This window comes from Manacus candei, unplaced genomic scaffold (assembly GCF_025592945.1).
Source record: "Manacus candei isolate 608988 ecotype Guabito, Panama unplaced genomic scaffold, ASM2559294v1 h1tg000069l, whole genome shotgun sequence".
NCBI classification, from domain to species: domain Eukaryota; kingdom Metazoa; phylum Chordata; class Aves; order Passeriformes; family Pipridae; genus Manacus; species Manacus candei.
The window spans coordinates 5,265,235-5,291,727 of record NW_026138117.1 but is presented as its reverse complement, the minus strand read 5'-3'; the positions used below and the strand labels follow the sequence as shown (position 1 = coordinate 5,291,727).

Here is a 26,493-nt window from a genome sequence, read left to right as displayed (position 1 = left end):
TTCTGCTTTCCTGCTTCTTAAAAAAACCAAAAAACCAAATCAAAACAAAACAAGTGATTGCAAGTCTTTGTTTTCAGCTAAGTGGTGTCCTGTAAACTGCAGTTTAAAAATTGATCATGATCAATGTACAGTATTGCCAAAGCTTTGTGTGCATTTATTTCATACTTCCTCTAAAATAAATTAAAAACTTTTAATGGCAAAGGAAGATGGATTCAAGCTAATCTGAGATTATGCTGTAAATATAGGAAAAAGATTGTAGTTTGCAATTACAGGTACTTTAACAATATTACCACTGTTTTGTTCTATGATATACCATGAACATCTTGAAAACTTGTAGGACCAACATGAACTGCCTGAATTTTACATTTTACTACCTCTTACCATCAAGTAGACAGTAAGCCCTGGTGTCCTGGCCCTGTCCAAAGTCCCTGGAATATAAAACCTAATTTCTCATATATTTCAAGGTGCTGGAATGTGTTTTCATTCTGCATCAGACTAAAACTGAATCTGACAATTTTTTTGTCAAATAAAAACTAAGAGAAAAATTGACAACAGGTGAAGGTATAGTATTAGAGCTGGGTCATACCCGGCCTCCTCCACAAGCCAGCACAGAAGTGGTCAGTTCTAAGTCTTTTAAAAGCTTATTGTTTTGCTCTTAAAATGTTCTCTTGCTGAGGTAGCAAGAGAACAAACAGCATGAAGATAATCTGTATTGTTCTGCAGCACAAATAAAAAAATGTGTATTCTTTTCATAGAATTGGATATGAACCTACCCAACAGATAACAATGCACATATATAGTAATAAGGAACAGATTACTTTTACAATGTGCAATATACAATACATTTAAAAAGAACTTTAAAAAAAAACCCAAACAAGTTTGGTATGTTACCAAACCCATAAAGTAATCCTTACTGAAAGTATTTCTTTGTTCTTATGGAAACTTCCAACATGTTACAACAAAGCACAGCACAGGAGATATATTTGTGGAGAAAAAAACCTGAACTTACAATACGACATGAAAACTGACTGTCTCTCTGTAATGAGTACCCTGACAGTACTTCTTTCTTTAGATATGGAGATGTATAGTTGATATGATACTTGATACATTGATACCTCCACAAATGGTTTAATATTATTTTTTTATATTATATCAGAAATTTTGAACTTTGTAAGCTGCTCACCAATTTTTACTAGTCCTGTGAAGGAACTAACATTCAACAGGCACAGCTCTCTCACAACTGCACCACCACAAATGACAACACAACACTTGGTTCTCATTTGTACTGTATTGATTTTACCAAAGTCAGTATTGCACCAATATAAAGCCAACAATAAGTAAGCTCAGCATCAAACCATCTTTCTCTCTAATGAGCATATGTCCTCCAAAAAACAGCCGTAAACCCACAGTTTTGATAATATCTGTATGACTCTGCTTTTGCCATTTCTCTTTTTATTTCTAAGGCTTATATTCTCCAAAACATCATAACCAAATGCTCTATTTTCATTCAAAAGGGATTCTTTGTTGCACAATCCATAGGCAAATTTTTTTTCAGTATGCACTGAAGATACTTGCTGGACACCCATTCCAACAGCAGGAATCACGCCAGCATGAATGCAATTTTGCTAATTCACAGCAATGCAGATCTGCATTGATTCTTGTAATGCAATTCCCCTTGGGTACATAAAGGCTACAAAACTGATCAGAAGTGCAAGTGAGAGTTTTCTTACTACTCTGGCACTGCTAATAATGTTTTACATGCCATACACTGGAATTTTATTTCAAACCTCATCTTGTTCATGGCCAGAGTTTGTATCCTCACAGAAGACAGGGATTTTAGGTACAAGCTGTCTCAACAATAACAATCAGACATTCTATAATACATTTAGAAACCTTTTACATAGGTTCACTTAGTTGCTCAGGAAAATGGTGACAAGAACTTCTGCACTGGCCCTGACCAAAGATCCAACAACTAGATCACTATACTGTCTCCTGTAATGCTCCTGACAGCAGACATCTATCAATTAACAGAGTTGGGAAAATATGTCTTTTCCTAGAACACTCACAGTCTGTGAGAATCAGAATATTTTTGAGGCACAGGCTATGGGGTTTTTTTAAGTTGACACTTCACTTTTAAAAAGGCTTTCTCAGTAGGAGAAGCTGTTCATCAGAGATGATGCACAGTAAAATTGAATTATATCCAGAGTCGAGCTGGCAAAAATTACTCCATCATACCAGCTGTTTATTATAGAACATTTTTCAATCTAAATTCTCTGCTCAGGAGAGAATTTCTGAACTACACTGGAGTAATTTGTTTTATTTTCTCTCTCCCTCAGGAAAAGAAGAGGGACATGGTTTGATTGCTATGGATTGTCTAATAATTTTGCACATTTTCTCTTGGCTCAGAAGAGTTAAGGGAATACAGCAGACAGAAAGGAGCCTGACAGGCATGAAGTCTTTTAATATCATCCATTCAGCGAACAATGATTTAGAGAGAAAAGGGCTGGGTGTTACACTGCATGCTGACATCAGTTTCAAGAAAGCAGAAAGATCTTGACATGATTAAGCCAAAGTTTCAAGAAGGATTTTAATTTAACATCCAGTTGGTATTTGGACTTTCAGGTATGGGTAGAGATGACCATTCACAAAGGAAAATATGTTGGACCCTGCCAGAGACTGCTGCAAAATGCAGAAAGGTTTAATGATGCAGCAGGCAAGAGCAGGCAGTAGTAGCAACAGTGGTCAGCAAGACTCCAGGAAAGAGTTTGTGAAGGCAAGTGCCTTCAATACCCATACTCTGGACAGTGTGTTGCAAAATGAGGAGAAATATATGCATGTCAATTATAGCATGCAGGAGTCAAGATTTGTGCAGACTTCTCTCCTAGAGGATAGTTTCCTCGTTGATGGCTCTGGTCTGTCTGATGCCAAGTTGCATTACTGTTTCCTAGAATCATAGAATGATTTGCATCTAGTTCCAACACCTCTGCAATGAGCAGGGACATCTTCAACTTGATCAGGTCGCTCAGAGCCCCATCACACCCAACCTTGAATGTTTCCAGGGATGGGGCATCTGCCACCTCTCCGGGCAACCTCTTCCAGTGTTTCACTACCCTCATCGTAAAAAAGTTCTTCCTTGTTTCTAGTCTAGTTCTCTTTTAGTTTAAAACCACTACTTCTAGTCCTATTGCTACAAAGCCTACTAAAAAAGCCTGTCCCCATCTTTCTTGTAACCTCCCTTTAAGTGCTGAAAGTTATAATCCGGTCTCCCCAGAGCCTTCTCTTCCCCAGGCTAAAAAACCCCAACTCTCTTATCATTTCTTCACAGGAGAGGTGCTTCAGCCCTCTGATCATCTTTGCTGGTCACACTCCTTTTGATGCAGGATATGGTTGTTTTTCTGGGCTGCAAGTGCACATTGCCAGCTCATGTCCAGCATTTCATCCACAAGTACCCTCAAGTCCTTCTTGACAGGGCTGCTCTCAATGTTTAATTGGACAAATTTGTCACAGAAGTACCAAAATATGGCAAGATGGTTTGAAGGACTGCAAACTGGAGTAGCAAAAATTACAAATGCTACAAAGAAATCTGCTCTCAGCAAAAATTTGCGATTGGGATAATGGAGTCAGGGCCTGTGTGCTAAGCCATCCTGTAGGTCTCTCAGCACCTAACAGGGATGAGCAAAACCCGTTGGCAGATTAGTGGCAAGTACAGCCATCTTGATCCACTGCTGTGATTTAAAGCAGCTAGAGTGGCTTCTGCACCACTCATGATTCCTTTTCAGAACTTTGCATCATTGAAAAGAAACAGAGAAAATGTCCATTTTGATTTTCACTCTCTGAACAAAGAGACAAAGTGCAAATATAATGAACACCAAATTACAACTACTCTTTTCATAACTGTCTTTTTTTTCTTACATTTTGTCCCCCTCCTTCCTCTTCCTGCTCTGCAAAGGGTCAGGAGGTTGATACTCACTGTAAAGAAGCAGTGGATGGTTTTGAAATTTGCATGCCACTCTCAGCCATCTCTATGGCCAGTTTTATCTCCATCTTTTTGTATAATGACACAAGACTGGATTTGGGCTGGTGTTGCCGAATTAAAATTTTCTTCAGATACTTATTGTCAAACTTCTTAAATCTGCAAAAGAGATACCAAAATCAAAGTGTAAAAAAGGGAATGTGGTTTTTTTCTGTAGTACAAGCTGATCTTCATTCAAATGCACATACATGTAATTTGGTGGTGCAAACTGAATCCAAATTAGAGGCACCTGTGGAGGCTCCTGCAGGCCTAGTTAGCAGAGACCTTTAGGGGGATATTTGGCATAGTCTGCTGGTCCACAGAGATTTCAGAGCCCACGAGACAAAAGAAAGAAACAAGCTGTAATCAGAGCAAAAAAGAGGGCTGTGTGTGTTTGAATATAACACCACCACATTTGTCAGAAAAGAATATGGCCAGTCTCCACGCTTTTGTACTAATGTTGTATTATAGTAGGGCATAACAGCAGCAGCTGCTCTTACAGTAATCCTGGTCTATTCAGCCAGCCACCAATGAGGCTCTAAATGGCCCAGTAGTTACAGTAGTTTGAGCCCATTATGTTGCTGATAATTTTGAATCCTGACAATTAGAGTAGAGAAAATACATTTCTTTGTATTCTGAATAACAGAGAAATTGAATGGACCCCAAAATACTATGTGCTTGCAGATTGTAAAATATCACTAATGTGTGGCATCATTTGAATGTGAATGTGTGCGTGTGCCTTGGAACAGGTATGTGCTTTCAGGCAGCATTTAGCAGAACAACAGTGAATCTTTAGCAGGACAACTGTTCTGTTTCTTTCAAAGGAATAGTTTATCACAGCGAGGTAATGTGCTCCACAATGCTAAGAAAAGCAATACAGAAATCGTATCTTTTTTTCTTAACAAAGGCTATTTTTTATTCCTAAATAGCAGAGGTAGGTACACAAACGTTTCCACTGGCATTAGATTTCTTTATGTTTTTCTGTGTAACAGAAAGCCTCCTGGATTGTCATCGCTGAAGTAATTAATTCTGATATACATCTTTAAAGCTGCATAGAAAAGTTTAGGGAATACCTCTAATACAGTCTTCTTACGTTGTGTCTTCAGACATAGTGTGTTTTTTGAATCTGTCCCTAAACCAAAACACTACATTTATGGCTAGTATGGGCAAAACTCTCTTTTCAGAGCTATCAGGTAGACGTGAGACAATGGGATAGCATTTACTCGAACATATGTGTCAATGCAGCTACTTCAGTGAAATTACTGCTCCAACGGGGAATTGTTCAGACTATTGTCTATACAGACAGTGGTGTGGTCCCAGCAGATGGGTGTCCTAAAGCTATCTCTGTGTTGTCAGAGCCAAGAAGACATTTTAGCTTCCGGGTATGCCCTAGTACATTACATCATTACTCTCCACTAGGACAAGAACTGGATTCATAACAGCCATCTTCTTCCCACTCTTAATTCCTGGTTTCCATAGGGAGAAACCCAGTAATGAAAGGAGTTGCCACATGTCCCAGCAGACACCCCAGCTGGATTACTGGAGTCCAATGCTGAAAGGTCAGACAGGATTAGAGCACAGAAACCTAGGCATAGCTAGAATAACTAGGGGTAATTTTTAGCCCACAGAATCATAATAAGATGTTGGGAGGAAAGAAAGATTAGTCTTTCCCCTACTTCTCTTCACATGCTTTGGTGGTGGTCAACATGATCACAGAGCTCTCTTAGGGAAAAGGTAAAGGCCACAGCATATCCATCGCTTTTGGGCAGTGCTTGGAATAGTCCCAAAGCTCCACAAAACCACCTCATCCTGCTTATAGAAGAGACAATGCAGATCCTGCATTTCTGAGTGAAGACTAGCTTGAGAGCATCTGCTTATGCTACTGAACATTTGAATGCAAACATTCCCTTCAGATCTCTTATTTTAAATATTACTGGATTGGTCACCTGTAAGGACAGGTGACCAATTATTACTGAATCTGTACTCACCAAGAGGGGATCATATTTGCTGTGGAGGCTTACAGCAGAAGTCAGTGAAACTACACCTTATGTAGCTTATGTTTTAAATCCAGAGCTAAAGGAGCATTGCCAGGGATCTTAGATTTATATCAAAGCTATGTGCACAGGCTGATGTTTGCAGCACAAGTTCCCGTGCTTTACTTTTCTTTTGGAAGTATAATTTTCTGTTTCTTTGTGCAGAACCAAATTAGCAGGCAATATATGAGCACTGCCCTCCCAAAAGGCAAGGGTTACTCTGGAGTTCAGTTTTTAAAAGGAGATATTGCACATGTCCCCAGTATTTTGATTTCCTATTCTATTTACCTATTGTATTTTATATGGTAGATAGGTTATTTTATTATATTAGGCCGCAATAAGAGATACTTACTTATCTCTCAGCTGATAATGACTCCAGTGTCCACATATGTCTTCAATACCAGCCTTCAAGTGATCCATCAACTAGAGAAAAAAACATGGAAAAATTTTAAGTGGCCACAAACAGATATTTGATGACAGAATTTTGAGGGTTTTTTATTTTTTTTATTGGAGCATGTGAGTTAATTCTGAAAGCAACTACATTGCTCTAAAAATCAAGGCAAAGATCCCAGTGTCAGCTCCTATGCTTGGCTGCAGTGGCAATATTTTGATGGAGGCAACAAATCTCCTGGTCCTTTTTGCCTACTGAGCCCAAAAACTAAATTCTTGGTTCTGTCAACCAAACTTCCCTTCTGCATGTGTGACCTCTCTGAGAGGGACACAGCACCAGGTACCTAACACCTTTGCCTTGACTGACAAGTTCTCTGAGGATTTTTGAGATTGTTATGAGGCTGGTAAGTTTGTCACTGCTAACTGCAATGTTTTTCAGTCATTTTTTGTGTATTACTAGAGACAGACAGAAAAAGGCCGGTTCTTACAGGCATATTGTCATAAGTGGTGCTTTAAATGTAAATTCTTTTCAAGGTTAAATGTAAAGGTTGAAATACTAAGAATTAAATTCAAATTCAAATCAGTTGATATGCTCTAATTTTGCTAATGTCTCTGCATATGCTTCATTTTAAGTCAGTGTTTCCATTAATTTCAAATTTATTCCCTAATGGGAAAATGAAAGAATGTGCATACTTTTTCTATAACATTGTTAAGTCAGTTTGAGCAGCTTTCTGTTATTTTATATAATGGTAATTCGAGAACTAAAGTAAATGTTTGTGAGGGGAAAGATCATGACTTGGAATAACTTGAAATTAAATTTGAAGTCCAATGGTTCAACTCATTTTAGTTCAATAAAACTTGATTAAAGACTTTGGAGGTGTCAGTCTGTCTAGAAACAGTCAAAAGATGGCAACAAATGTATCTGACAAATCTATATCAGAAGGATTGTGAGTTCATTCTGTAAACTTTACCTTTCTGCTTCTGTCCTCCCACGGTCACAAGTACTAAGAAGTAAGGACTTGCTACACCGTGACATTTGTGACTTGATCTTATAATATGATAGTCACTATGAGTATAAATGAGATATCATATTTTAGAAAATTATGCCTAGGGTTTCCTCCATGTATCTTAAAAGCATTGAGTGTCCAAATCCAGTGAATGCCAGCGCTTCCAGGTGCCTCCCTCTATCCACCCTTTCTCTTCTTTTTTGGGATACCAGCTACTGATATAAAAAACTTACTCGCACATGTATTTCTTCATTGATAGATTCCTTTTTGTTTGTCTTTTTGACATCCAGATATCTGACCAATGGTCCAATTGTGATTCCCTGCATTTGGAATAGTGAGTTGAATTATTAGTTATCTTTCAGAAAAAAAGGGAAAGAAAGTAAAATGGTTTAATTTTAATAAATTAGGAAAGCTGTGTCTTAGACACACAAGTGAAGTATTATTTGCATGGAGAGCTATAAAAGAGAATTAAAATCAAAAACTTTAAAAAAGATTGTACACCAGGGTTTTCTTTAAGCAAGATTATATTTGTTGGCATATTCTAACTATGTAAAGTAATTGACTCATTGCCAATTTTTTTTTAAAACAGGACTCATTTGAAAGAAAACATTATCTTTGTGAGGTCTTGCAATCTTGAAGCTGTTTATTTTAACATTTTTAGAATTAATATCTTTGATGGGGTTCACTTAGAAACAGATTTCAGTTGTTCCCACTTCTTTACTGTACTGATACAGAATAGCATTTTAAAAGGGGAAATAGAAACAAAATGTGGGTTTTTTTCCTGAAACATTCTGCTGAAGTCTAAGTGCTTTACCTATAACAAGTGCATAGTGCCCCATTGGCACCCTATAGTATCTGAGATCTCTGTGTGGGAAAATATAGAGCATGGGATGCAAGACCTCTGGAAAATTCAGTTCTTCCAGGTACAGCAGTGTAAGCTAGGTGGAATAACCCAAATATCTAAAGTAGACACTTACACTTGCAAATATTAATTATTCACTTTATTTTTCTTTAGTATTCTTTTTAGAAGGATTTCAAAATATTCTTATTTGGTCTCCGAGATGGATGAAGATAAAAGTATAAAATCCAAAATCTGTCTTAGAAGAGACATACTGTTTCCTGGTCAGTTTGGGATACATGACTAGTAAAGAATGATTTGGTGTAAAGTTAAAATACTTCTTAAATTGGAAGCATCAGGAAATGCATATGGAGTGAACATAACTTTGAATACAGAGTGCCCTTTCCCTTGAATATTTTAGAAGACACGTTTTTTCAGTACAGGATTTCTGTAATACCTAAAATTTCCTGAAAGGGTAATTACACATTGAAATGCTAAATCTGGCCATAAAATGCAATAGCTTGTCCTAGTCTAGAAGTAAATTCAATGCAGTTTTCACTATGAAGCTTTCAGACACCTCTATTACATGAAAGCAATCCATTAAGAAATATACTTACTTGGATGAACACAGTGAAATATATAACGACAAGAGTAGCAGTGATGAACAGGTTTTTTCTGGGGAAGAGATGCACTGGAAGCAAGACTGCAAGAGAGAAGCTGCTGGCTCCTCGAAGGCCACTGTAGGAAATAATGAGCTGGTCTTTGACAGTAAAGGGATATGTTCGGAACTTGTTACTGATGTAGAAGAGAGCAAATACACCTAGGAAGGGAAAAACCCCACAACTATTATTATTAATCAAGGAGCAAATGAAAATATTAAAGGCAAAATGTCTTGGCTCAGGGAACTGTTGACAGCCCATTTTTTTCAGTTTTAGTTTTTTGTAGCTTCTCTTTGACCAGCTGCTGAATCTGGTTCATGTGAAATAACCTCATATAAAAGATGGTGGTTCATAACTGCTTCAGGATTTACACAGTTTAGTAGTGAGATTACGGCAAAAGATTTACTTTCTATATTTATGTCTCATAGTTTTCTCCAAAGTGTTCTGGAGACAAGAAAAATGACTGGATGAGAGTTTCTCCTGTGCCTACTCTTGCAATGTTTCCTGCTTTCTGCACAGTATCTGTACAAAGTGTTTGAACAGTGCTTTACCAATAAGTCCTGTGGACAGGTTCACTAAAAGGCAAAGAGTAATAGCATTTTAATTTTCAGTCCTCTGGCTTATTGTGTCTCTACTTCTCTGTTTAATAAAAATTAAAAACAGTAAGACAGTGTAAGGATTGCAACTTTTCTTTTTAGAGTACTTCCAGCAATCTGCTTGATTTACTCTTAATCTTCATTGTCTTCCATAAGAAACATGTATCCTATATTTTGTGTGGAAACTGGTAAATTACTGACATAAAAGCTGACAAATGCTGGTAATTGCTGGTGTTATTTTACACAGCTATCATTGATAAACTCAGATTATTAGCGGTAAAGACAATAGCAGTATGCTGTTATGTAGGTTGCTGGATACCACTTTATGCAAGACCTTTTTTGGCTATTTATAACTGTGCTAGACATCAGGTACTAAGACTGAAACTGCATATGTGAGGTATAACCCTCAGGCAATACCTTTATTCAAGCTTCAGAAAAAAAATGTGTAATCATTTTAACACACAGGTTTAGCAGAAAATATTTTGGCCTTCTGGAAAGCTCTAGCACTCCCCTTGGTGTCTGAGAGAAGGATGGACATGTGGCAGGAAAATATCTTTTATATCAGGAGAGTACTGTTTCCGTCTTGATTGGAATGATATTTCAAAATGGACTCCAAAAGCAAGCCTTGAAAAACTTAGAGGCCATGCTTGGTCCAGAAATAGCAAGAAAATATGTAATTACTTTGTTTTTGCTGTCAACCCACAAGAATCATATCACCTCTACTGTTGAGTATTTGTGTCTTCCCTATATATAATAGAGTTGTTCAGAGGCACATACTTGAACCTTCACAGGTTTCCTCTTCTCTCTTTTTCCTCTGTTAAATGTCTTTCTCCAGGGCTCCCAGACAAAAATCAAAGTCTTGAAGTGTGTATGGGCTTTGAAGTTCAAACCATCATCTTCTTCCTCCTCTGACATTCTTTTTGACTGAGGGATAAACCACCCAACAGATTTAAGAAATAGGACCTTAATCTCAGATGTTTGACATATCTGGTCCCAGATGTTTGAATCAGAGTTCTGTAGGCTGGAAAGGACCTTTGGAGTTCAATTAGTCCAAGTCCCTACTCAAAGCAGAGCTAATCAGATCAGGGTGCTCAAAGCTCCTTGAATGCCTTTAGGAATGGAGGGCTGGTCCAGTGTTATAGTAATGGATTACCCTCATGTTAAGATGCAGGTTCCTACTGTCTAATCAGAATTTCCTATGTTACAGGTTGTGATTGTTCCCTGTGCCCTATTGCTGTACACCTCTGAGAAGTGTCTGGATCCATCTTACTCTCTGTCTCCTCTGATCAGGTACTTGTAGAAAGTAGTAAGTTTTCTTTTGTGCCAGATCTTCTCCAGACTGCATAGACTCAGCACTCTCTGACATTCCTTGTATGTCCAGTGCTCCAGCCTCTGACCAGGTTGGTGGCCTCAACAGCACTTGATCCAGAACTGTCATATTCTTGTACAGTGGGTACCCTGGAACTGGAAAGCACTCTGAAAGCAGCACACATTTTCACCAGTTCTGAAGAGAGGATAAGAAACATTTTGCTGGGCCTGCCTGCTACACTTGCTAATGTAGACCAGGACATGTCTGAACTTCTTTGTCACAAGGACATAATTCTGGCTTGTGTTCAACTTATTGACTACTAGACCAGGCCCTTTTCTGCAGAGCTGCTCATTAGATTCCAAGCCTATACTAGTGTACGGAGTTATTCCAACCCACATGACAGTCCTTGCATGTGCTCCTCTTGAACTTCATAAGCCTTCTGCCTATTTCTCCCGTTTGTCCAGGTAACTTTGAATGGAAGCCATCCAAAATATTGACTACTCCCTGCAGTTTTCTATCAGCCACAAAATCACTTGGTGTGCAATCTGTTCCTTCATCCAGGTCATTAAGGAAGATTTAAAAAATTGATCTCATCTCCCCAAGGGATGCCATTAGCCACCAGCTCCGACTGTAAAGGGAATATAGATGGGGCAAATGGCTGAAGGAGGTGGTGGCAGGTGATCAATATAGATTTCTGCCCCACTGGATGCTCCAGAGGGTACTCCTTTGATTATAAATGAACCATGGGGGAATCAACCTACTAACTTAGCCAAGGTAGCCTAATTTCTGTGCTCAGAATATCTCCTCCAAGGCTTCTTGATAGAATATTTGGATTTCTCATTTTCTTTAAAATTATAAACTACCCTGAAAAAAAGCTACTGAAATTCAAAAAGAATGCTCTTAAGATGGAAAATTCAGGTACTCAGAAGTTAAAAAATGTCAGAAATAAGGTTGCCTACATAATTGTATTTTTGACCCTGTTATGTGTACTACTTCCAAAATATCATTAATTTCAAAAACATTGTTCACTCATATTTTTAGCTAGTGGCAAATAACAGTGGCTCAGTAGAATGTGTTCCATAATTCATCACCTCTCCAGGAGTAAATGTGTTTACTTTAAGTTGTAACTTAACCTGATGCAGCCAATCATCTTAGGTCAGTCGGTTAGAGCATGGTGCTAATAGTACCAAGGTTGTGGGTTCGATGCCTGTATGGGCCATTCATGTAAGAGTTGGACTCGATGATCCTCATGGGTCTCTTCTAATTCAGAATATTCTGTGAAATTCTATGAGAATAGAGTATTAAGGCTCCAAAAAAGGAAGTCATAATCTCGTGGGCTACCAATCAAAAAGAGACCTCTATGTGGCACGGGCAGGGACTGTACCCTCTCACATCTCTATCATAGAGACTGTAGGATCCTGGAGAAGTAGAAGGTGAATAAAGCTCAGAAAATGGCCAGGCTTGTAATTAGCATCTCCTGCAGGATCCATTGAAGACACCAGTAGATGGTTGGTCTGATCCAGTAGGTCATTCCTTCTTTCCTTATGTCCTCTAGAAAGCTTGGCAGAACAGTACTAGTAGATGAGGGAGAAGATGGCAATGTGTTGCCTCTCTGCTTCCACAGTTGTAGTAAACTCGCTAACAGGCACAAGAGCAGCTCTTGGTAGAGGCATACCAGGATTGCTACCACCTCCGGAACACCAACCACCAGCTGTCTTATTGCTTCTTCTTTTTCAACATAACTTTCAACCCATCCTGGACATTAGGAGGAGAAGAGCGCCTGTGTCCCACAAGTCATGTGAAATTATCTATAAACTGTCCTACTCATGCTGCAGGAACCCCAGTCTCACAGATCAGGGACTAGGAGACCTTTGCAGGAGTGGGAGATACCATGTGTGAAAATGCAGTATTTTCATACAAGCACTATTTTCTAGCAGTTTAAAACTTCAGAGTTGACTTGTGAGGAGCAGTAGCATAGTTGGTTGACCTACATATGGTATAAGTCCCTGTTCAGTCATCTATCAGCGCTAATTTTCACCTTCCCTCTTTTTATATGTCTCCAGCACTCCTGGCCCAGGACCTGTAGTAGGACCTATAGCACTAGAAGTGTGATGATATACATTATCTAATTAGTTAATGCAAGTGTGTGATGAAATCATTATGAGGCCCACTTACCAAAGGCATATAGTTAACTAAGATACAAGCATCTCTATAAGCATAATCCTGATAATATTTTAGTTTGCTTAAAATATTCCATTCTCACCTAAACATGAAGTCTTTGCTTGGAGACTGACATTCACGTTTGTTTGAGGCTTTTTTCTATTTTTTCTCCATGTGTAGATTTGTGAAACATGCTTGTCAGTAAGATAAACCAGTTGTGACAGTCTACACAGACTTTTCTAACATACCTTTGCACCCAAGGGTTTCTCTCTGAGGTGTGGAGAAGGTTTTCTGCAAAAGCTGACTTACTCAGTGTCCGCCAAATGAGGCAGAAGAGCAGAGTGAAGCAAATGAAGGCCCAGTTCCACTCGTGGTTTTTCCCCACTGTAGAAACTCCCATGAACACAAAAATCAGGGTCTCACTGATGCTGCTTAGCATCTTCATGAAATATTTTATTGTGGTATAAGAATTCTGGGACACATTCTCCTCCACATATTTTTTCATTGTCACTGCACATGCTGTCATTCTGTATCAAGAAAAACATCAGAAATCAGCCTGTTTTTCTTTTCAGTTAAGAACAACCTCAACCATCATTACCTGCACTCTCTATCACCAGATTCTGACCTTCCTAATATCAAGAAGAATTTTATTTCTTCAGTTACATTAGCTATTTCACTAGATAGAAAAGCATCTTCATTCAGCTTTACAAATCTGTTCTACATACAGGATAAAGGAAGCAAACCAGTCAGCCTTCCTAATGAGGAAGTGAGGGTATCACGTTCCAGTTCAAAGTCCATTTTATCCTGAATGCCTAACACAGAGTCACCAAGCACCAAATATTTGTCTCAAACAAAGGGCAGGTTGGTTTTGTACCAGTTAGAGGGACATAACTTGCCTCTTAGTGATCTTCCCCTTTGAGGTGGGAGAACACGGTGGTAGTGCCATGCCAAGGCCAAAGCTCCCAGTGGCTCCCAGACAACTGACTGGTAGATCAGCAGTGCCAGACCAAACTTCAGGACTCTCCACCCACAGTAACCCATTGTTGTACAGCAGGTGGAAATTCAGTTGTCCTACAGAAGTGTCCTTCCCCTTTTAGTTACCTAGGCTGTGAGGAAGGTGCCTAAGGAAGCAAAGGGATGTTTTCCACTTCTTCACTGTTAATGAAGACTAGAGCTTGCTTCAGAAGTATCAGCAGCCACCCAGTACAGACACTAGTGACAATCACATGGAGCAGCAGTCTTTGAGCAGTCCTACTGAAGGGGATTCCCTCTTCTCCCCTACCTTTTGCATAGTCATAGGTAATAAATAGATTGAGTGCGATGCTAGTAACATATTCCATCACCTATCTAGTTTCTACTGATATGATTTTATTCTTTGGGGGCTTCTTGTGATTATATTTTTTCAAACTTCTGAATTCAGAGAATGATGACTGCTCATTAAATAACCTTCCTCTAGTTTCCGCTCATTTAATTTCCACTGAAGAAATCTCAAGGGTATCATGGTGGAGCTGAGTCATTTAGCATGTCCAAGGACACTCCAAGACAAGGCCATTAGGCATTAATGATTAATACTGTTGACTTTCAGTTACACATGCATAATAGACTTTCACGATCCAAGTGAAAGATGAATGAATCCTCAATAATTCAGAAGAGTGACAATAAGTTCTCATCTCTAAAACAAGCAATAATTTCCTTAATGAAGCAGTAAGAATAATAAATCCCAATTATATTAACATTCTTATATTACTAATAATTTCAGAACTCTAATAAAAATAAGAATTAAAAAAAATAAAAAGCTATGTAGTCTAGTGCAATGGGTAGGCAGGCAAGCAGTATTTTGGGCAGTGCAGGTAGGAAAGGGTACATAAGGTATTAGCACCACCTGCATAGCACAGGAGGTCTCACCCTGCTCAACTAAAGTTGCCAGTCACCTCAATCTGGGTAAATATGTTGGATATGCAAAACATAGTACAAGACTCATCTGTCTTGTCTAATTTCTCAGGATAACCTATATCCTGTATAACTATTTATTTAGTATGTTTAAATATTCAAATATTGCTTCCCAGGGTCATCCTGCAAAGGTAGTTTTTTACAAAGCCAGTTCTGCTCTGAAGCTGAACAAACTGGTGTTGTTCAGCCTGGAGAAGAGAAGGCTCCAGGGAGACCTCATTTCAACTTTTTGATACTTACAGGAGGCCTATAAGAAAGATGGGGACAAACTTTTTAGTAGCACCTATTGCCATAGGACAAGAGGTAATGGTTTTAAACTGAAAGATTTAGGTAGATTTAGACTAGATATAAGGAGAACTTTTTTACTATGAGAGTGGTGAAACACTAGAACCGTTTGCCCAGCATAGTGGCAGATGTCCCAACGTTGGAAACATTCAAGGTCAGTTTGGAAGGGGATCTCTGCATCCTGATCTAGCTGAAGATGTCCCTGCTCATTGCAGGGGGTTGGACTAGATGACCTTTAAAGGTCCTTTCCAACCCAAACCTGTTGTTCTATGAAATCACTTTTTCACAAGTGGTGGTGAGTAAATGCACCTGTCTGGACATCAGCAACTATATGCTTGCATTTGTTATGTTTAAACTGCCATCAGTTTTCTCCTAAAGTCTCTCACTTCCACCCTTATTCCTTCCTTTCTCTTCTGACTCCCTTCCTGCCTCCACCGTTTTTCCTTTCCACAATACTCACTCTCTCTGCATCTCCCGTTGACAGACCTGCCAGCTTTCTCTCTGCAGTGGGCACCCATGCTAACACAGTACTTTAAGGAAGCGGTCCCCAGCATTACAGCAGTATCAAACTATCCTGACCACATCAAAATATGATTGTCAATATCCATATACATGAGTGTATGTATGTGTGTGTATTTGATGTTCTCAGTTGTCTGGTTTTGCCCAGTTTCAATCCCAGTGATGCTGTCCAAATGTAATGTAATTCCAGTACATTGTGTTAGAGGTGATGTTCACATCTGTATACAAACCCAAAAACTCTGACATTCTTTATTATGTTTTCCATACTCATTGCTTTACGTCTCTCTTGTGATCTGATGGTGATGCTGCTTAGAAATAGATACAGATAAAGTGATGTATTATCAAATCATTCTCTCCTCCTGCTGATCTTATCAGAGGTAGCAGACAGATGGTAGCAGCAATGGTTACTTTACTCACACCTTGCAGTACTTTTGCCAACACTCCTTGGTATCACATCTATTCCTACACTAACTGTAGGCATTTCCTAGTTACCACTGCATTTTACAGATCTATTAGAAGCTGTCCACTGCAGATCTCTAAGCCAGAGGCTGAATGCCTGTGTTGTATCAACCTTGAGCAAACCACCTGAACAAAACCGTGCCACTTCCTTCAAGAGGTCATCCAAAAAGCCATAAGGAATACTCACGCCAAAATGCCAGAGATGTAGAGGGTTTCAGCAGACAAGTATGACAGGTAGCTGAACATGAAGACCAGCAGGGGCTCGATTGCAGAGACGTTGTGGGTGAATCGAGTCATGAATGCTGAAACAAATCCAAATACGATCCCAAACAATACACCCCCCAGCCCCACCACGAAGAAGCGAGCGAAGCCAGCGAAGACGTCAATGGATTCGATTTCTTCGTACCTGTGCATCTGGGTGAAGGCAATGAAGATGTTGTATAAAACCTATGTGTGAAAATAAAGACACAGCAGTCAGGCATCTTCTGAACCTGGCTGTCTTACTCATTTCATAGGTAAGAGTGTGTGTCTATGTATGCCTAAAATTGCTTTAGACAGACAGCAAAGTAACAATTGAAATCTCAGCTGGTTCTTAACAAGTTCCAGGATTAGGGGCCTGTTAAGTGCCCTGAAAAAGAGCAAAAAATGAAGGGTAGATGGTTGTGCAATAGAAGTAAAACATTCAGGGACCAAATGCCATTGATGTAATCAAAAATACTCTTTTTTTTGTTTGTTTTCTGAAGGTAAATTTAATTTTTGATCTTTGTAGCAGATGTTGAAAGCCCAACTGGGTACCTTAAAATCCCCAGGCTCTACCCTCCATGTTCTCTTTCTGACTCAAGATGAGGCAGGGCAGGGACTAAGAATCACACATTGGATTTATATTCCATTTGAGTTTTCTATATGATCAGTAGACTGGACAAAATTCATTAGATGGACTCAGGAATGTTAAATGTTTTTTAGTAGTACTTGACACATAAAAATCATGAAACATCACTGGGAATGGAAAAGAAAGCATGAGAGAGAGGGGAGGGGAGGGGAGGGGAGGGGAGGGGAGGGGAGGGGAGGGGAGGGGAGGGGAGGGGAGGGGAGGGGAGGGGAGGGGAGGGGAGGGGAGGGGAGGGGAGGGGAGGGGAGGGGAGGGGAGGGGAGGGGAGGGGAGGGGAGGGGAGGGGAGGGGAGGGGAGGGGAGGGGAGGGGAGGGGAGGGGAGGGGAGGGGAGGGGAGGGAAGGGAAGGGAAGGGAAGGGAAGGGAAGGGAAGGGAAGGGAAGGGAAGGGAAGGGAAGGGAAGGGAAGGGAAGGGAAGGGAAGGGAAGGGAAGGGAAGGGAAGGGAAGGGAAGGGAAGGGAAGGGAAGGGAAGGGAAGGGAAGGGAAGGGAAGGGAAGGGAAGGGAAGGGAAGGGAAGGGAAGGGAAGGGAAGGGAAGGGAAGGGAAGGGAAGGGAAGGGAAGGGAAGGGAAGGGAAGGGAAGGGAAGGGAAGGGAAGGGAAGGGAAGGGAAGGGAAGGGAAGGGAAGGGAAGGGAAGGGAAGGGAAGGGAAGGGAAGGGAAGGGAAGGGAAGGGAAGGGAAGGGAAGGGAAGGGAAGGGAAGGGAAGGGAAGGGAAGGGAAGGGAAAATGATTGCCTCAGTTTCATATTGTCTCCAGCTAGATAAATGAAGTCTCTCTATCCTCACATGATTTGGGTTTGATGCCACTTAACCTCCTCCCCAAGGAACAATCTCGAAGTAAGAAACAAAAACTGTGGCACTCTAAATGGCCTAAAGACCCTTCACACATGCATATTTTGACTAGAAATCTTGAAATGACAAAATTTAGAGGAAAATAATGTCAGATTAGAAGAAAGGTTGAATTTACTGCAATTTATAATTTTTATATAATGTATTATATAATTGGGTCTGTAAAGATAATTTCTTTAATTTAGGGCAGAAAACTTTATCATACTTTTATTATCAATAATTTATTTTCTGTGGAAATTGGTGATGAAAATTTTCAGCAATTCCACTTCCACTTATCTTTTAAAAACTAATAGAAAGTTTCCATTGTATTAAGTGGTGTAGTAATAAAAAGGTCCTAGAGGTTGTTGACAATTGGTTAATATTAAGTCCTGTCAGGTCTGTTTACAGTGAGTGTGTAACACATGAAAGTCACCTTTCAGTTTTCAAGAGAATTTGGGAAACAACTAAAGACACCAGTTCTCCAAAGCTGTTCCATCAAAGCGTTAGTTCAAAACCAAAAAGTAGACCAATATAATTTGCATTTTATGGTTTTCTCTGGTCTTTCTTCTTCATTTAGTTAATTCCAAAAGGTTATTAAGAAGATTAAAGCAGGTGTTTGCAGGTAGAAGAGTCAAGTTCATTAGGATAATAATTACTCCCCAGCTACTATCTAATCTTAAATTGCTGCTGGGGACATGTGACCTTGAGGCTGTCACACAGCCTGTTCTCCAGAAGGCTCATTGCTAATATTTTTGGGGGACAGACAAAGCAAAACAAAATATTTCATGTGAGAAAATACACAGAACCACTTTATCCTAATGCCAGTGTATGAAATTTGACTGTTCAATGGAAGATAAGGAAAAGAGGGTTCATTCTTCTCAGTAAGCAAACCTCACTGAACCTACCATATAGCTTTTAATTACAGAATCTGTTTTCTCTCTGTACCCCCTTTCTTGTAGACTTTAACCTATTCCTAAGATTTGTGGTTCTTTGTAAATGATACCAAGGCATGAATCTATGCTGACTTATGAATAAAGCAAGTTATCCTCAGCAAATGACTTTGCAAGGTTTTTTCCCCTTTTCTAGTTCCTGTAGTGTCTGTATGATTTAACTGAGTTGGCATCAAAATAGAAATTGTGGAAATATGACATAATTTCCATTTTTTTTGTAACACGCTTCTTGGGATTAAACTGTTCTGTATAACAATCTGCACTGTGTCATACAAGTAAGGTTCCATGTAAGTGCTGCTCAGCTAAGTTACATTGCAGTGTTTATGCCAGTAAATGGAGTACTATCATTCTTTACATGGTAGGAAAGCCTAAATTGGCTTAGGATGCTTTTATTCACACAAAAAGAAGGGTTGGATTGATGTTTTGTGTCATTTAGCAACTCTGAGAATGTCTTTTTTGGAGAGAGTGTTACTGTGTGGTGGTGTACCACTGGGCGGCTCTTAGACCCAGGAAGAGGAAGAGAGAGCATGATGACATTGTCACTCACAGGGGACCCACCAGGGACTGCTCTGTGCTCCAGCTGTCTATATACAATTATTGCATATGCCATCCCCATCAGAAGCATTGGAAAAAAAATTTTCAAGTGACTGCCTTAACCACCAACACAGGCAGTCTTGGTAACTTTTTCTTACCACTCAGATGATTCTTAATGACCACTGTAGTTAGTTTTACTCTAAATACAGTGGATCAAGTTTAACATCAGTAGCAGAGACTATCTCCATCCTCCTTCCTAGTAACCATACATCCCAGTTGTGAAAGCCTTCCTCAGTGACGCCAGATGGGCAAATTCAGATTCCCTCAAATAAAAAAATAATTTTACTTGGGTCTTCAACATGTATTAGATTAAACTGTTCTGCTGCATACAAAGAAGAAAGGGTGCCATAAGAGAATATAGTCACTTGCACTCATTTTGAGTACAGCCTGATATATAGGTGTTCTCACTGTTTCTAAAATCAAGCCTCAGGGAATATTCCATTTCCTGATGCATACACGTGCTCAGCCCCTGTTGAGAAACAAAATTATATGTGTATATGCGGGAGGAGAGCTTTAGATGCCTGAAACATTTTGCAGCAAAATCAGGTTGCTCCACCTGTGTTCAGGTTTGAATAAGATCTGCACTGGATTTACCAACATCACTATTTCGAACAGGGCTTTGAAACTCCACTAATGTATGATATATGCTAGGACCAGTCCTGTTGCTGTCTGAGCTATTCTGATGCTCTCAGAAACAACTGGGTGCAACTAACAGGACTTGGAGCATTCTTGTTCCATCCACAGACATGGCCCTACTGAGGAGAACAGGAAAAAGTACCAATGGGTAAAAAGTGTAAATTATCCACTTTCTCTCTTTAAGTCAAAGGCATAACTTCTAGATCGTAATTCTAATTCCACAGCCTGTTCTTTTGCAATTTTTTAATACCAGGATATTAAACTAAACGTAGGAGACACCTATTGTTGCCTCAAGTGTAATACACAAGTTCAACAAAATTCATACCAGTTTTTCCTGCTGGAGAAAAAATGTTCTAGCTGATAAGCAGACTGGAGAGAACCAGGGCATATTTGTATTTAAATAATAAAAAAATACGTATGCTTAATATATCTTGGAGATATTATCTTTTTTAAACACATAGAGTTAAATGAAACAGTTAAGAGAGAAAGAGAAGGAAATTGTGAGATAAGACACCTGAGATAAATAGTTTTAGAGTCGTTAAAGCAAGTGAGATATCAGAGAGGAAAAAGCCACCTATTGGGCTCCATTCGGGTGACAAATACTTCAGTCTTCTGAAGCATGAAGACAGGCAGAGATTTTGAAAACTAAAATGCCCAGAAAATGGATGAGGGGTAGCTGATGCAGAGATGCAATAGCAGGAGCTGACAAACTGCTTGCTACACAGCTGCTGTGAGAAGAGCTCCAAAGATAAATGTGGGGGGGCAGTGGGAACTCACAGTGTTGTAGCCAGCATACCCCATGTACAGCCCTTTCATCTCTTTTACTAACACACCTATTGAAGCTGAGGAGTGCCTAAATACCACTGTTTAAAAAGGCTTTCTGTCTTTCCACATTTATGCTGTAACAGGATGCTATCTGAAAGCTCATGTAAATACCATCAGGAGTTGGACCCTGGACATAAATAACAGCTGGGAGAAAAGAAAAGGCAATGCAGTGAGCCAGTCAAAAAAACCATGAAACAAGCTCTTTCAGAGTGAAGAAGAGGTATGAATTTTTTGAGGTTTGCAGTTGAAGGAACCAAAAAGACAAGTGTAAGTGATAGATGCATCCTGGGTTTTCCTGTTACAACTATAGCACACAGATAGTTTGCATGTAAATGAAGTAACATTTGTCCCTGTGTTCTACATCAGCCTTACATCTCTGATTCACCAAGAGGAAGGATTTATGATCAATAGGTTGTGGCTGCAAGAAATTACTTTGTTCTTTTTCCTTTCCTCATCACTCATAAACTGCACTTCTCCCATGAAGCCTTTCAGCAGTGAACTTTATACAGATTTTACAAGTCCAAGTTTTGCTGTACCTCATGTATAGCATTATCTGAATAGTTTTTATGTGGTTTAGATTCCTGTGATTTAAATTCTGTAAAGATCTTATCTAATGAAACTCCTTAATCTGCCATTAACTTGTAGCACAGGAGCAGTGCTGTTGGTTTCTGAGCAATAAATTTCCTGCTTGAAATTTCTTCCTTGAAAAATATGTGTGTTCTAAGTGTTCTTACCACTTCTGCTTTACAGCTAGAGTTTCAGATTGCTCCAATTTTAGCAGAACTAACGAGATATGGGGGGAAATATTAGCAAAAGAAGCTCTGTAAAAGCACTCTTTTCCTATTAAAAGAGAAAACCAACAACAAACAACAAAGAAACCCCAACCAACCAAACAAAATCTCTCTTATTCTGGAAGCATTGTTTCTGGATACTTGAGATAAGACTGCCAAAATAGGTGAGCATTTGTCAGATGTCAATTTTTTTACTGATAGAAACATAGTTATGCAATGTTATTAGTGACATTTGGAATTCCTCTCAAAGGTCTCTGGGGAAATTCCTAAGAGGGGTTGGAGGATGGAGTGTGGCTTCCAGAGGTTGTCCACATTTGGATTTCTCTTTTTTTTCAGAGGGCTCTCTCAGGCATATGACAAAGCAGGGTCTCCCGTATTTCTACTCCTGCTTCCTTCAGTTTTTAAGCAGTACAATTTTCTATTTATTTCCTTGCATATTGCCAAGAACATTCCTAGGTCTTACACTGATCCTACCAGGGATATCAGCTGTAGCTCACCCATTCATTTCAGTGAATGCAAGAGCAAGATGAGTTCTCATGTGTATGTATATACTTCCCTCTTCTAGCAGCTCTAAAATACATGCTTTTGAAAGAGTTAATATAAGATGTAATTAAAATCCCTTGTGGGTAATCGAGTGGAGTATCTATAAAATAAATAATGTATCTAGAATCTCCTTAAAGCTGCAGTTGTCCTGTGCCCAAAAACCCTACAAGCCACAAGAGCCCAAAGAAGGGAAGACAAGGAGTGGAAAGAAACTCACCACAGTTATGCCATCATTTAGCAATGACTCTCCAAAGATCATCATGTAAAGCTGCTCATTAACGGAGGCTTCTTCAAAAACTACCAGCGCTGCCACAGGATCCACTGCTGAAATCATACTGCCAAAGAGCAGATTCTGCAGCAGGTTCAGGTCGGTCAGGCCAAAGGCTTTGATCTGGCAGACTCCATAGAGAGAGAGGCCAATCCCAAATGAGTTTAGCAGAGATCCCAGAACAGACCACCACAGAATGGACCCAAAGTTTTCAAAAAATGGGCGAGTTGGCATGAAATAACCCTCCTCCAGGACAATGGGTGGAAGGAGATACAAGAAGTAAATACTTGAGCTCATCACTGGTGGAGATTTGTGATGCGAAGCAAAGATGATTGCTCCTACCAGTGCTCCAATAGCAATCAGGATGCAGCTTTCAGGCATGAGTCTTGGTAATCGGTGATAGATATGAAAACCTTGAATAAAACATTAGGATATTATTCAAGTTTAAATCAACCTGTTGTCAGAGAGATGTTTTGCCTCTGTTTGAATACTTTGTCTTCAGACAGCTTTTGTTCTTGGGATTATGAATGTAAAACCAGGCAGCACTGTTCCCCTTGAAACTAAACATTCCCAGACTTGTATCATTAAAGCAGGGCAAGAGTTTGGCCACGAATCTCTTCTCTTCCTGCTTCCCAGCTTTTGATTTTTAAGCAGGCATGCCTGAACCTAAGCTCCACTTCTGGGAAGGCAGAAACTTCTTTGAAGATTCTCCACAATTTGGAAAAAAATGTTCTTCAAGAATCCTTAATGCCCAACTGCTGTTAGGTTGTCTACTCACTATACCAGGAACTGTGTAATCATACTGTGAATGAAAGGTGTCTCTACTAGAAATGTGAGGAATTTTTCAGAATTTACAATAATGAGAATGAGGCAGACTAAGAAACCTTTAAATCCAATGTCTGTGTCTCTATGACTGAGGGTAGGTCAGCCTTCATCTTGTAACTCTAGAATGTAATGCCATGAATGTATTTCTGTGACCCTTGAATTATCAATCTTCAAAAGTAAAGGAACAGAAAAATATTTTTATGAAATTTTCAATAATATATTTAGGACACCATTTTTTATTTTTTATTTTTCTTACCAAAAGAAATGTTAAGATCATAACTTGACTCATCTCTCTTTTAATTATCATGCTCAAGTCTTATGTCAGTTTTACAGAATAAGGGGATTGTTTTGCCTTTCAAGATCTCTAAAGTGTTTCCCAACCTGAAATCTTGACAGCTTGGAAATCTTCTCTGGGTAACCAGATTATTCAGACTAACTCTTTCTTCCAAGTATCAGCACTCCACACTTTTCATCAAAAATAATGTTATTTGAAAATTCTCAGTAAAGAGAACAGGTTCACTTGGAAGGCATCACACAGTTCTTCTAAAGTATCTATTTCTTGGTCAAAACAAGAATATTGAGTAGGTGTGCCATATGGCAAGTCCTGTGCTTTTATGGATGATGAATAAAGAAATTGGTCAATATGCTTACTGCTAACACACTCTGCTGATGCCATAACAACAAATTTTATTTGTGAAAATTTTGATTATTGTGCTAGCAGTGAAGACATTGTTTATAGGAATTGGATTGAGATCATCAGCTATAATAAAACTGGCAAATCATGGTCAGTGGTAATGACTTCTGTCAGCTGTGTGACTATGATATGAAAAATGTTTTTCTTCAGGCCATCTTCAGATAAATATCAGGCCCACCTACCAGCCTATTCTATAGTAATGTCTGAAAAACCCATGGAAAGATTAAAAAAAAATATTACATGTGTCAGCTCTTCATATTATTACCATCTTTCTCATTTATTTGACATTGCTGCATTAATTCTGAGTAGTCAAAATAATTTGAGCCCAGCTGTGAAAATGTGTAAGACATGATGAGCCATTTGCTGTGTTAATTGCAGTCCCTACTCTTCAATGAGTTGTCTTGCTCCATTCAGATACCCACATGGAGCTATAATAGAAGCTGGATGCATTGGTCTGTATTCAGAAGGTACCCACCCTACATCTCCAATGACCTACACCCTCTTAGACTCTCAGTCTCTCTCCTCTGGTATTACTTTCTGAGCAACTTTAAAGTGCAAACGTAAAACAAAGGCTCAGAGGGAAATGTTTCCTATTATTCACACAACAGGGTAATTCTTTCCACTTTTGTCCCCCAAATTCAATATGTTGAAATCTCAGTCTGGTGTAACTGATTTCTGCAGCAGAATCAGGTTGCAAATTCTGGTATCTTGTGATGTATAAACACTAGAAAAAGGGATGGACAGCACTGTGTAGGGGAGCTGTGTTGCTACTCAATAACACAGACAACCCAAGAAACATAAGGTCATATGTTTACTTAAGTTAGCTAGAAGCATTCAGAGATGGAATATTGTTACTGCCATAGTAATGAACATACCTGTTCTTTTGAGGACAGAAGCTGTAAAATCAATCCCAACTACAAAAATGCATGGAAGGTACTTGGCTACGTGGTATATTTTTAACTTCTTGCCAAGGTAGGAGGACCCAAGACCCATTTTCTACTTACCTATTTTTGCAAGAGAGGCAAGGAGGATCCAAAGAGTAACTTCATAGGGAATTTGCACATAGTCATAGTCCACTGAGAAAACATGTAGCCTCGTATCTTGTGAAGAGTCAACAGTACCCCCAGGATCACGTTCACGATGAGGCAAGAAGCTCTTGCCCAGGTTGGGCTCATCCACATAAGCAGCAGCAGAACAGGAAATCAGACTCAACAGCAACAGCAACCAGTTCAAAAGCTTTGCATGTTCAAGTGCAGCAGAGCCCATGCCTGGGGCTGTGACTTTTTTATGACAGAGTATAGAGAGTGCATGAAGGTGTGTAACACTCACTTCTGCTGATTCATGCTGCTCATAGCCACAGCCACTTCTTCCTCGGGGCTGTTTCATTTGCCTGTTAGAGGTCATTTTAAAAGCCCTAATGTGCCTGTCCCGTTCCTTGTGTTACAGACGGACCTGGAGTTTGTATGAAGATACCGGTTCAGCAGGTTCCTCTGACCCAGATAAACCTTGGCCACAGCAACGCCCTCTTGAGGAATAAAAAGCTCTTTCCTACTACATTATTTATCCAGCCATTTTGATTTTTTTTCCCACTGTCAAAAATATATTAAAAAAAAAAAAAAAAAAGCAAAAAGCTGCAATGCTCAGAGTTCAGGCAGCAAGCGCAGCACGAGTGAATAGCATCAGCTGGGAGAGATGCTTGATGGCAGCTTGGGAAGCAGGATAGCCTGCTTCATGCCTTCCTCTCTTGCCCTCGCTTCTCGTCTGCCTCCCCAGCGCAACTGGAACCTCGGGCATCACACTTAGCACTGCTCACTGATCCCGTCGCAACTGGTAACAAAACTACTCGACGTGTAAATAAAGGGATTGTGCCAGGGCTCGCGGCAGGGACATCTGGTGGGGGACCACGCAAATTGCGTCCTTTTTCGGAAAGGGGTTCTCTCTCTTAAACGCGGGTTTAAACTTAGCACATTTTATCAACAGAAAGAAGAAGGTCTGAGTCACATCACATGCCTAAAACTGGATTTTGAGTTATCTTGTTTGGCCTCTGTTTTTTTCATACCAGCAAGGCACTTATTGGGCAGCCACATTATCCTCCTCCAACAAAACATTCGGCCTTATGGAACTTTTTTTAAAAAGGTCAGCATCTTTTCTCCTCCACAATACCACCAGTCCTTCCACTGAAATCATCGAACCCAATACAAAATTAGGCAGATAATGCTCAGCCTGCTTGCAGAAGAGTTGTTCTCGTTTTCAGTATACCGGTCCTGTTAACAGCAGTATTTCTTGAAATCCCTTTCCAAAAAGGAATCTGGAAGATGGGCTATTCAATTAGCATTATAAAACAAGGATTTGTTAACTGGAAGGCCAAATGAAGTCAACAGAACAACAAATCAGTGGCTATAGTACTCAGATTTTCTTAACGCAGAGCACTG

General features: G+C 39.6%; 1 protein-coding gene across 2 annotated transcripts in view; it reads right to left on the bottom strand.

The window, feature by feature from the left end:
• Positions 1-25,499, bottom strand: part of SLC9A4 (solute carrier family 9 member A4) — a 33,253-nt gene extending 7,754 nt beyond the window's left edge. Inside the window, exons 1-8 of one of the 2 annotated variants that reach the window (XM_051806851.1) lie at positions 25,066-25,499; positions 22,492-22,955; positions 16,405-16,664; positions 13,314-13,531; positions 8,898-9,100; positions 7,676-7,762; positions 6,398-6,468; positions 3,971-4,132 (exon numbers count right to left, since the gene is read on the bottom strand). In XM_051806851.1, the coding sequence (XP_051662811.1) occupies positions 3,971-4,132; positions 6,398-6,468; positions 7,676-7,762; positions 8,898-9,100; positions 13,314-13,531; positions 16,405-16,664; positions 22,492-22,955; positions 25,066-25,465 (1,865 nt within the window). In that variant the 5' untranslated portion in view covers positions 25,466-25,499. The remainder of the gene's footprint in view (positions 1-3,970; positions 4,133-6,397; positions 6,469-7,675; positions 7,763-8,897; positions 9,101-13,313; positions 13,532-16,404; positions 16,665-22,491; positions 22,956-25,065) is intronic. The other variant, XM_051806852.1, reaches the window with a different exon arrangement.
• Positions 25,500-26,493: the final 994 nt, after the last annotated feature.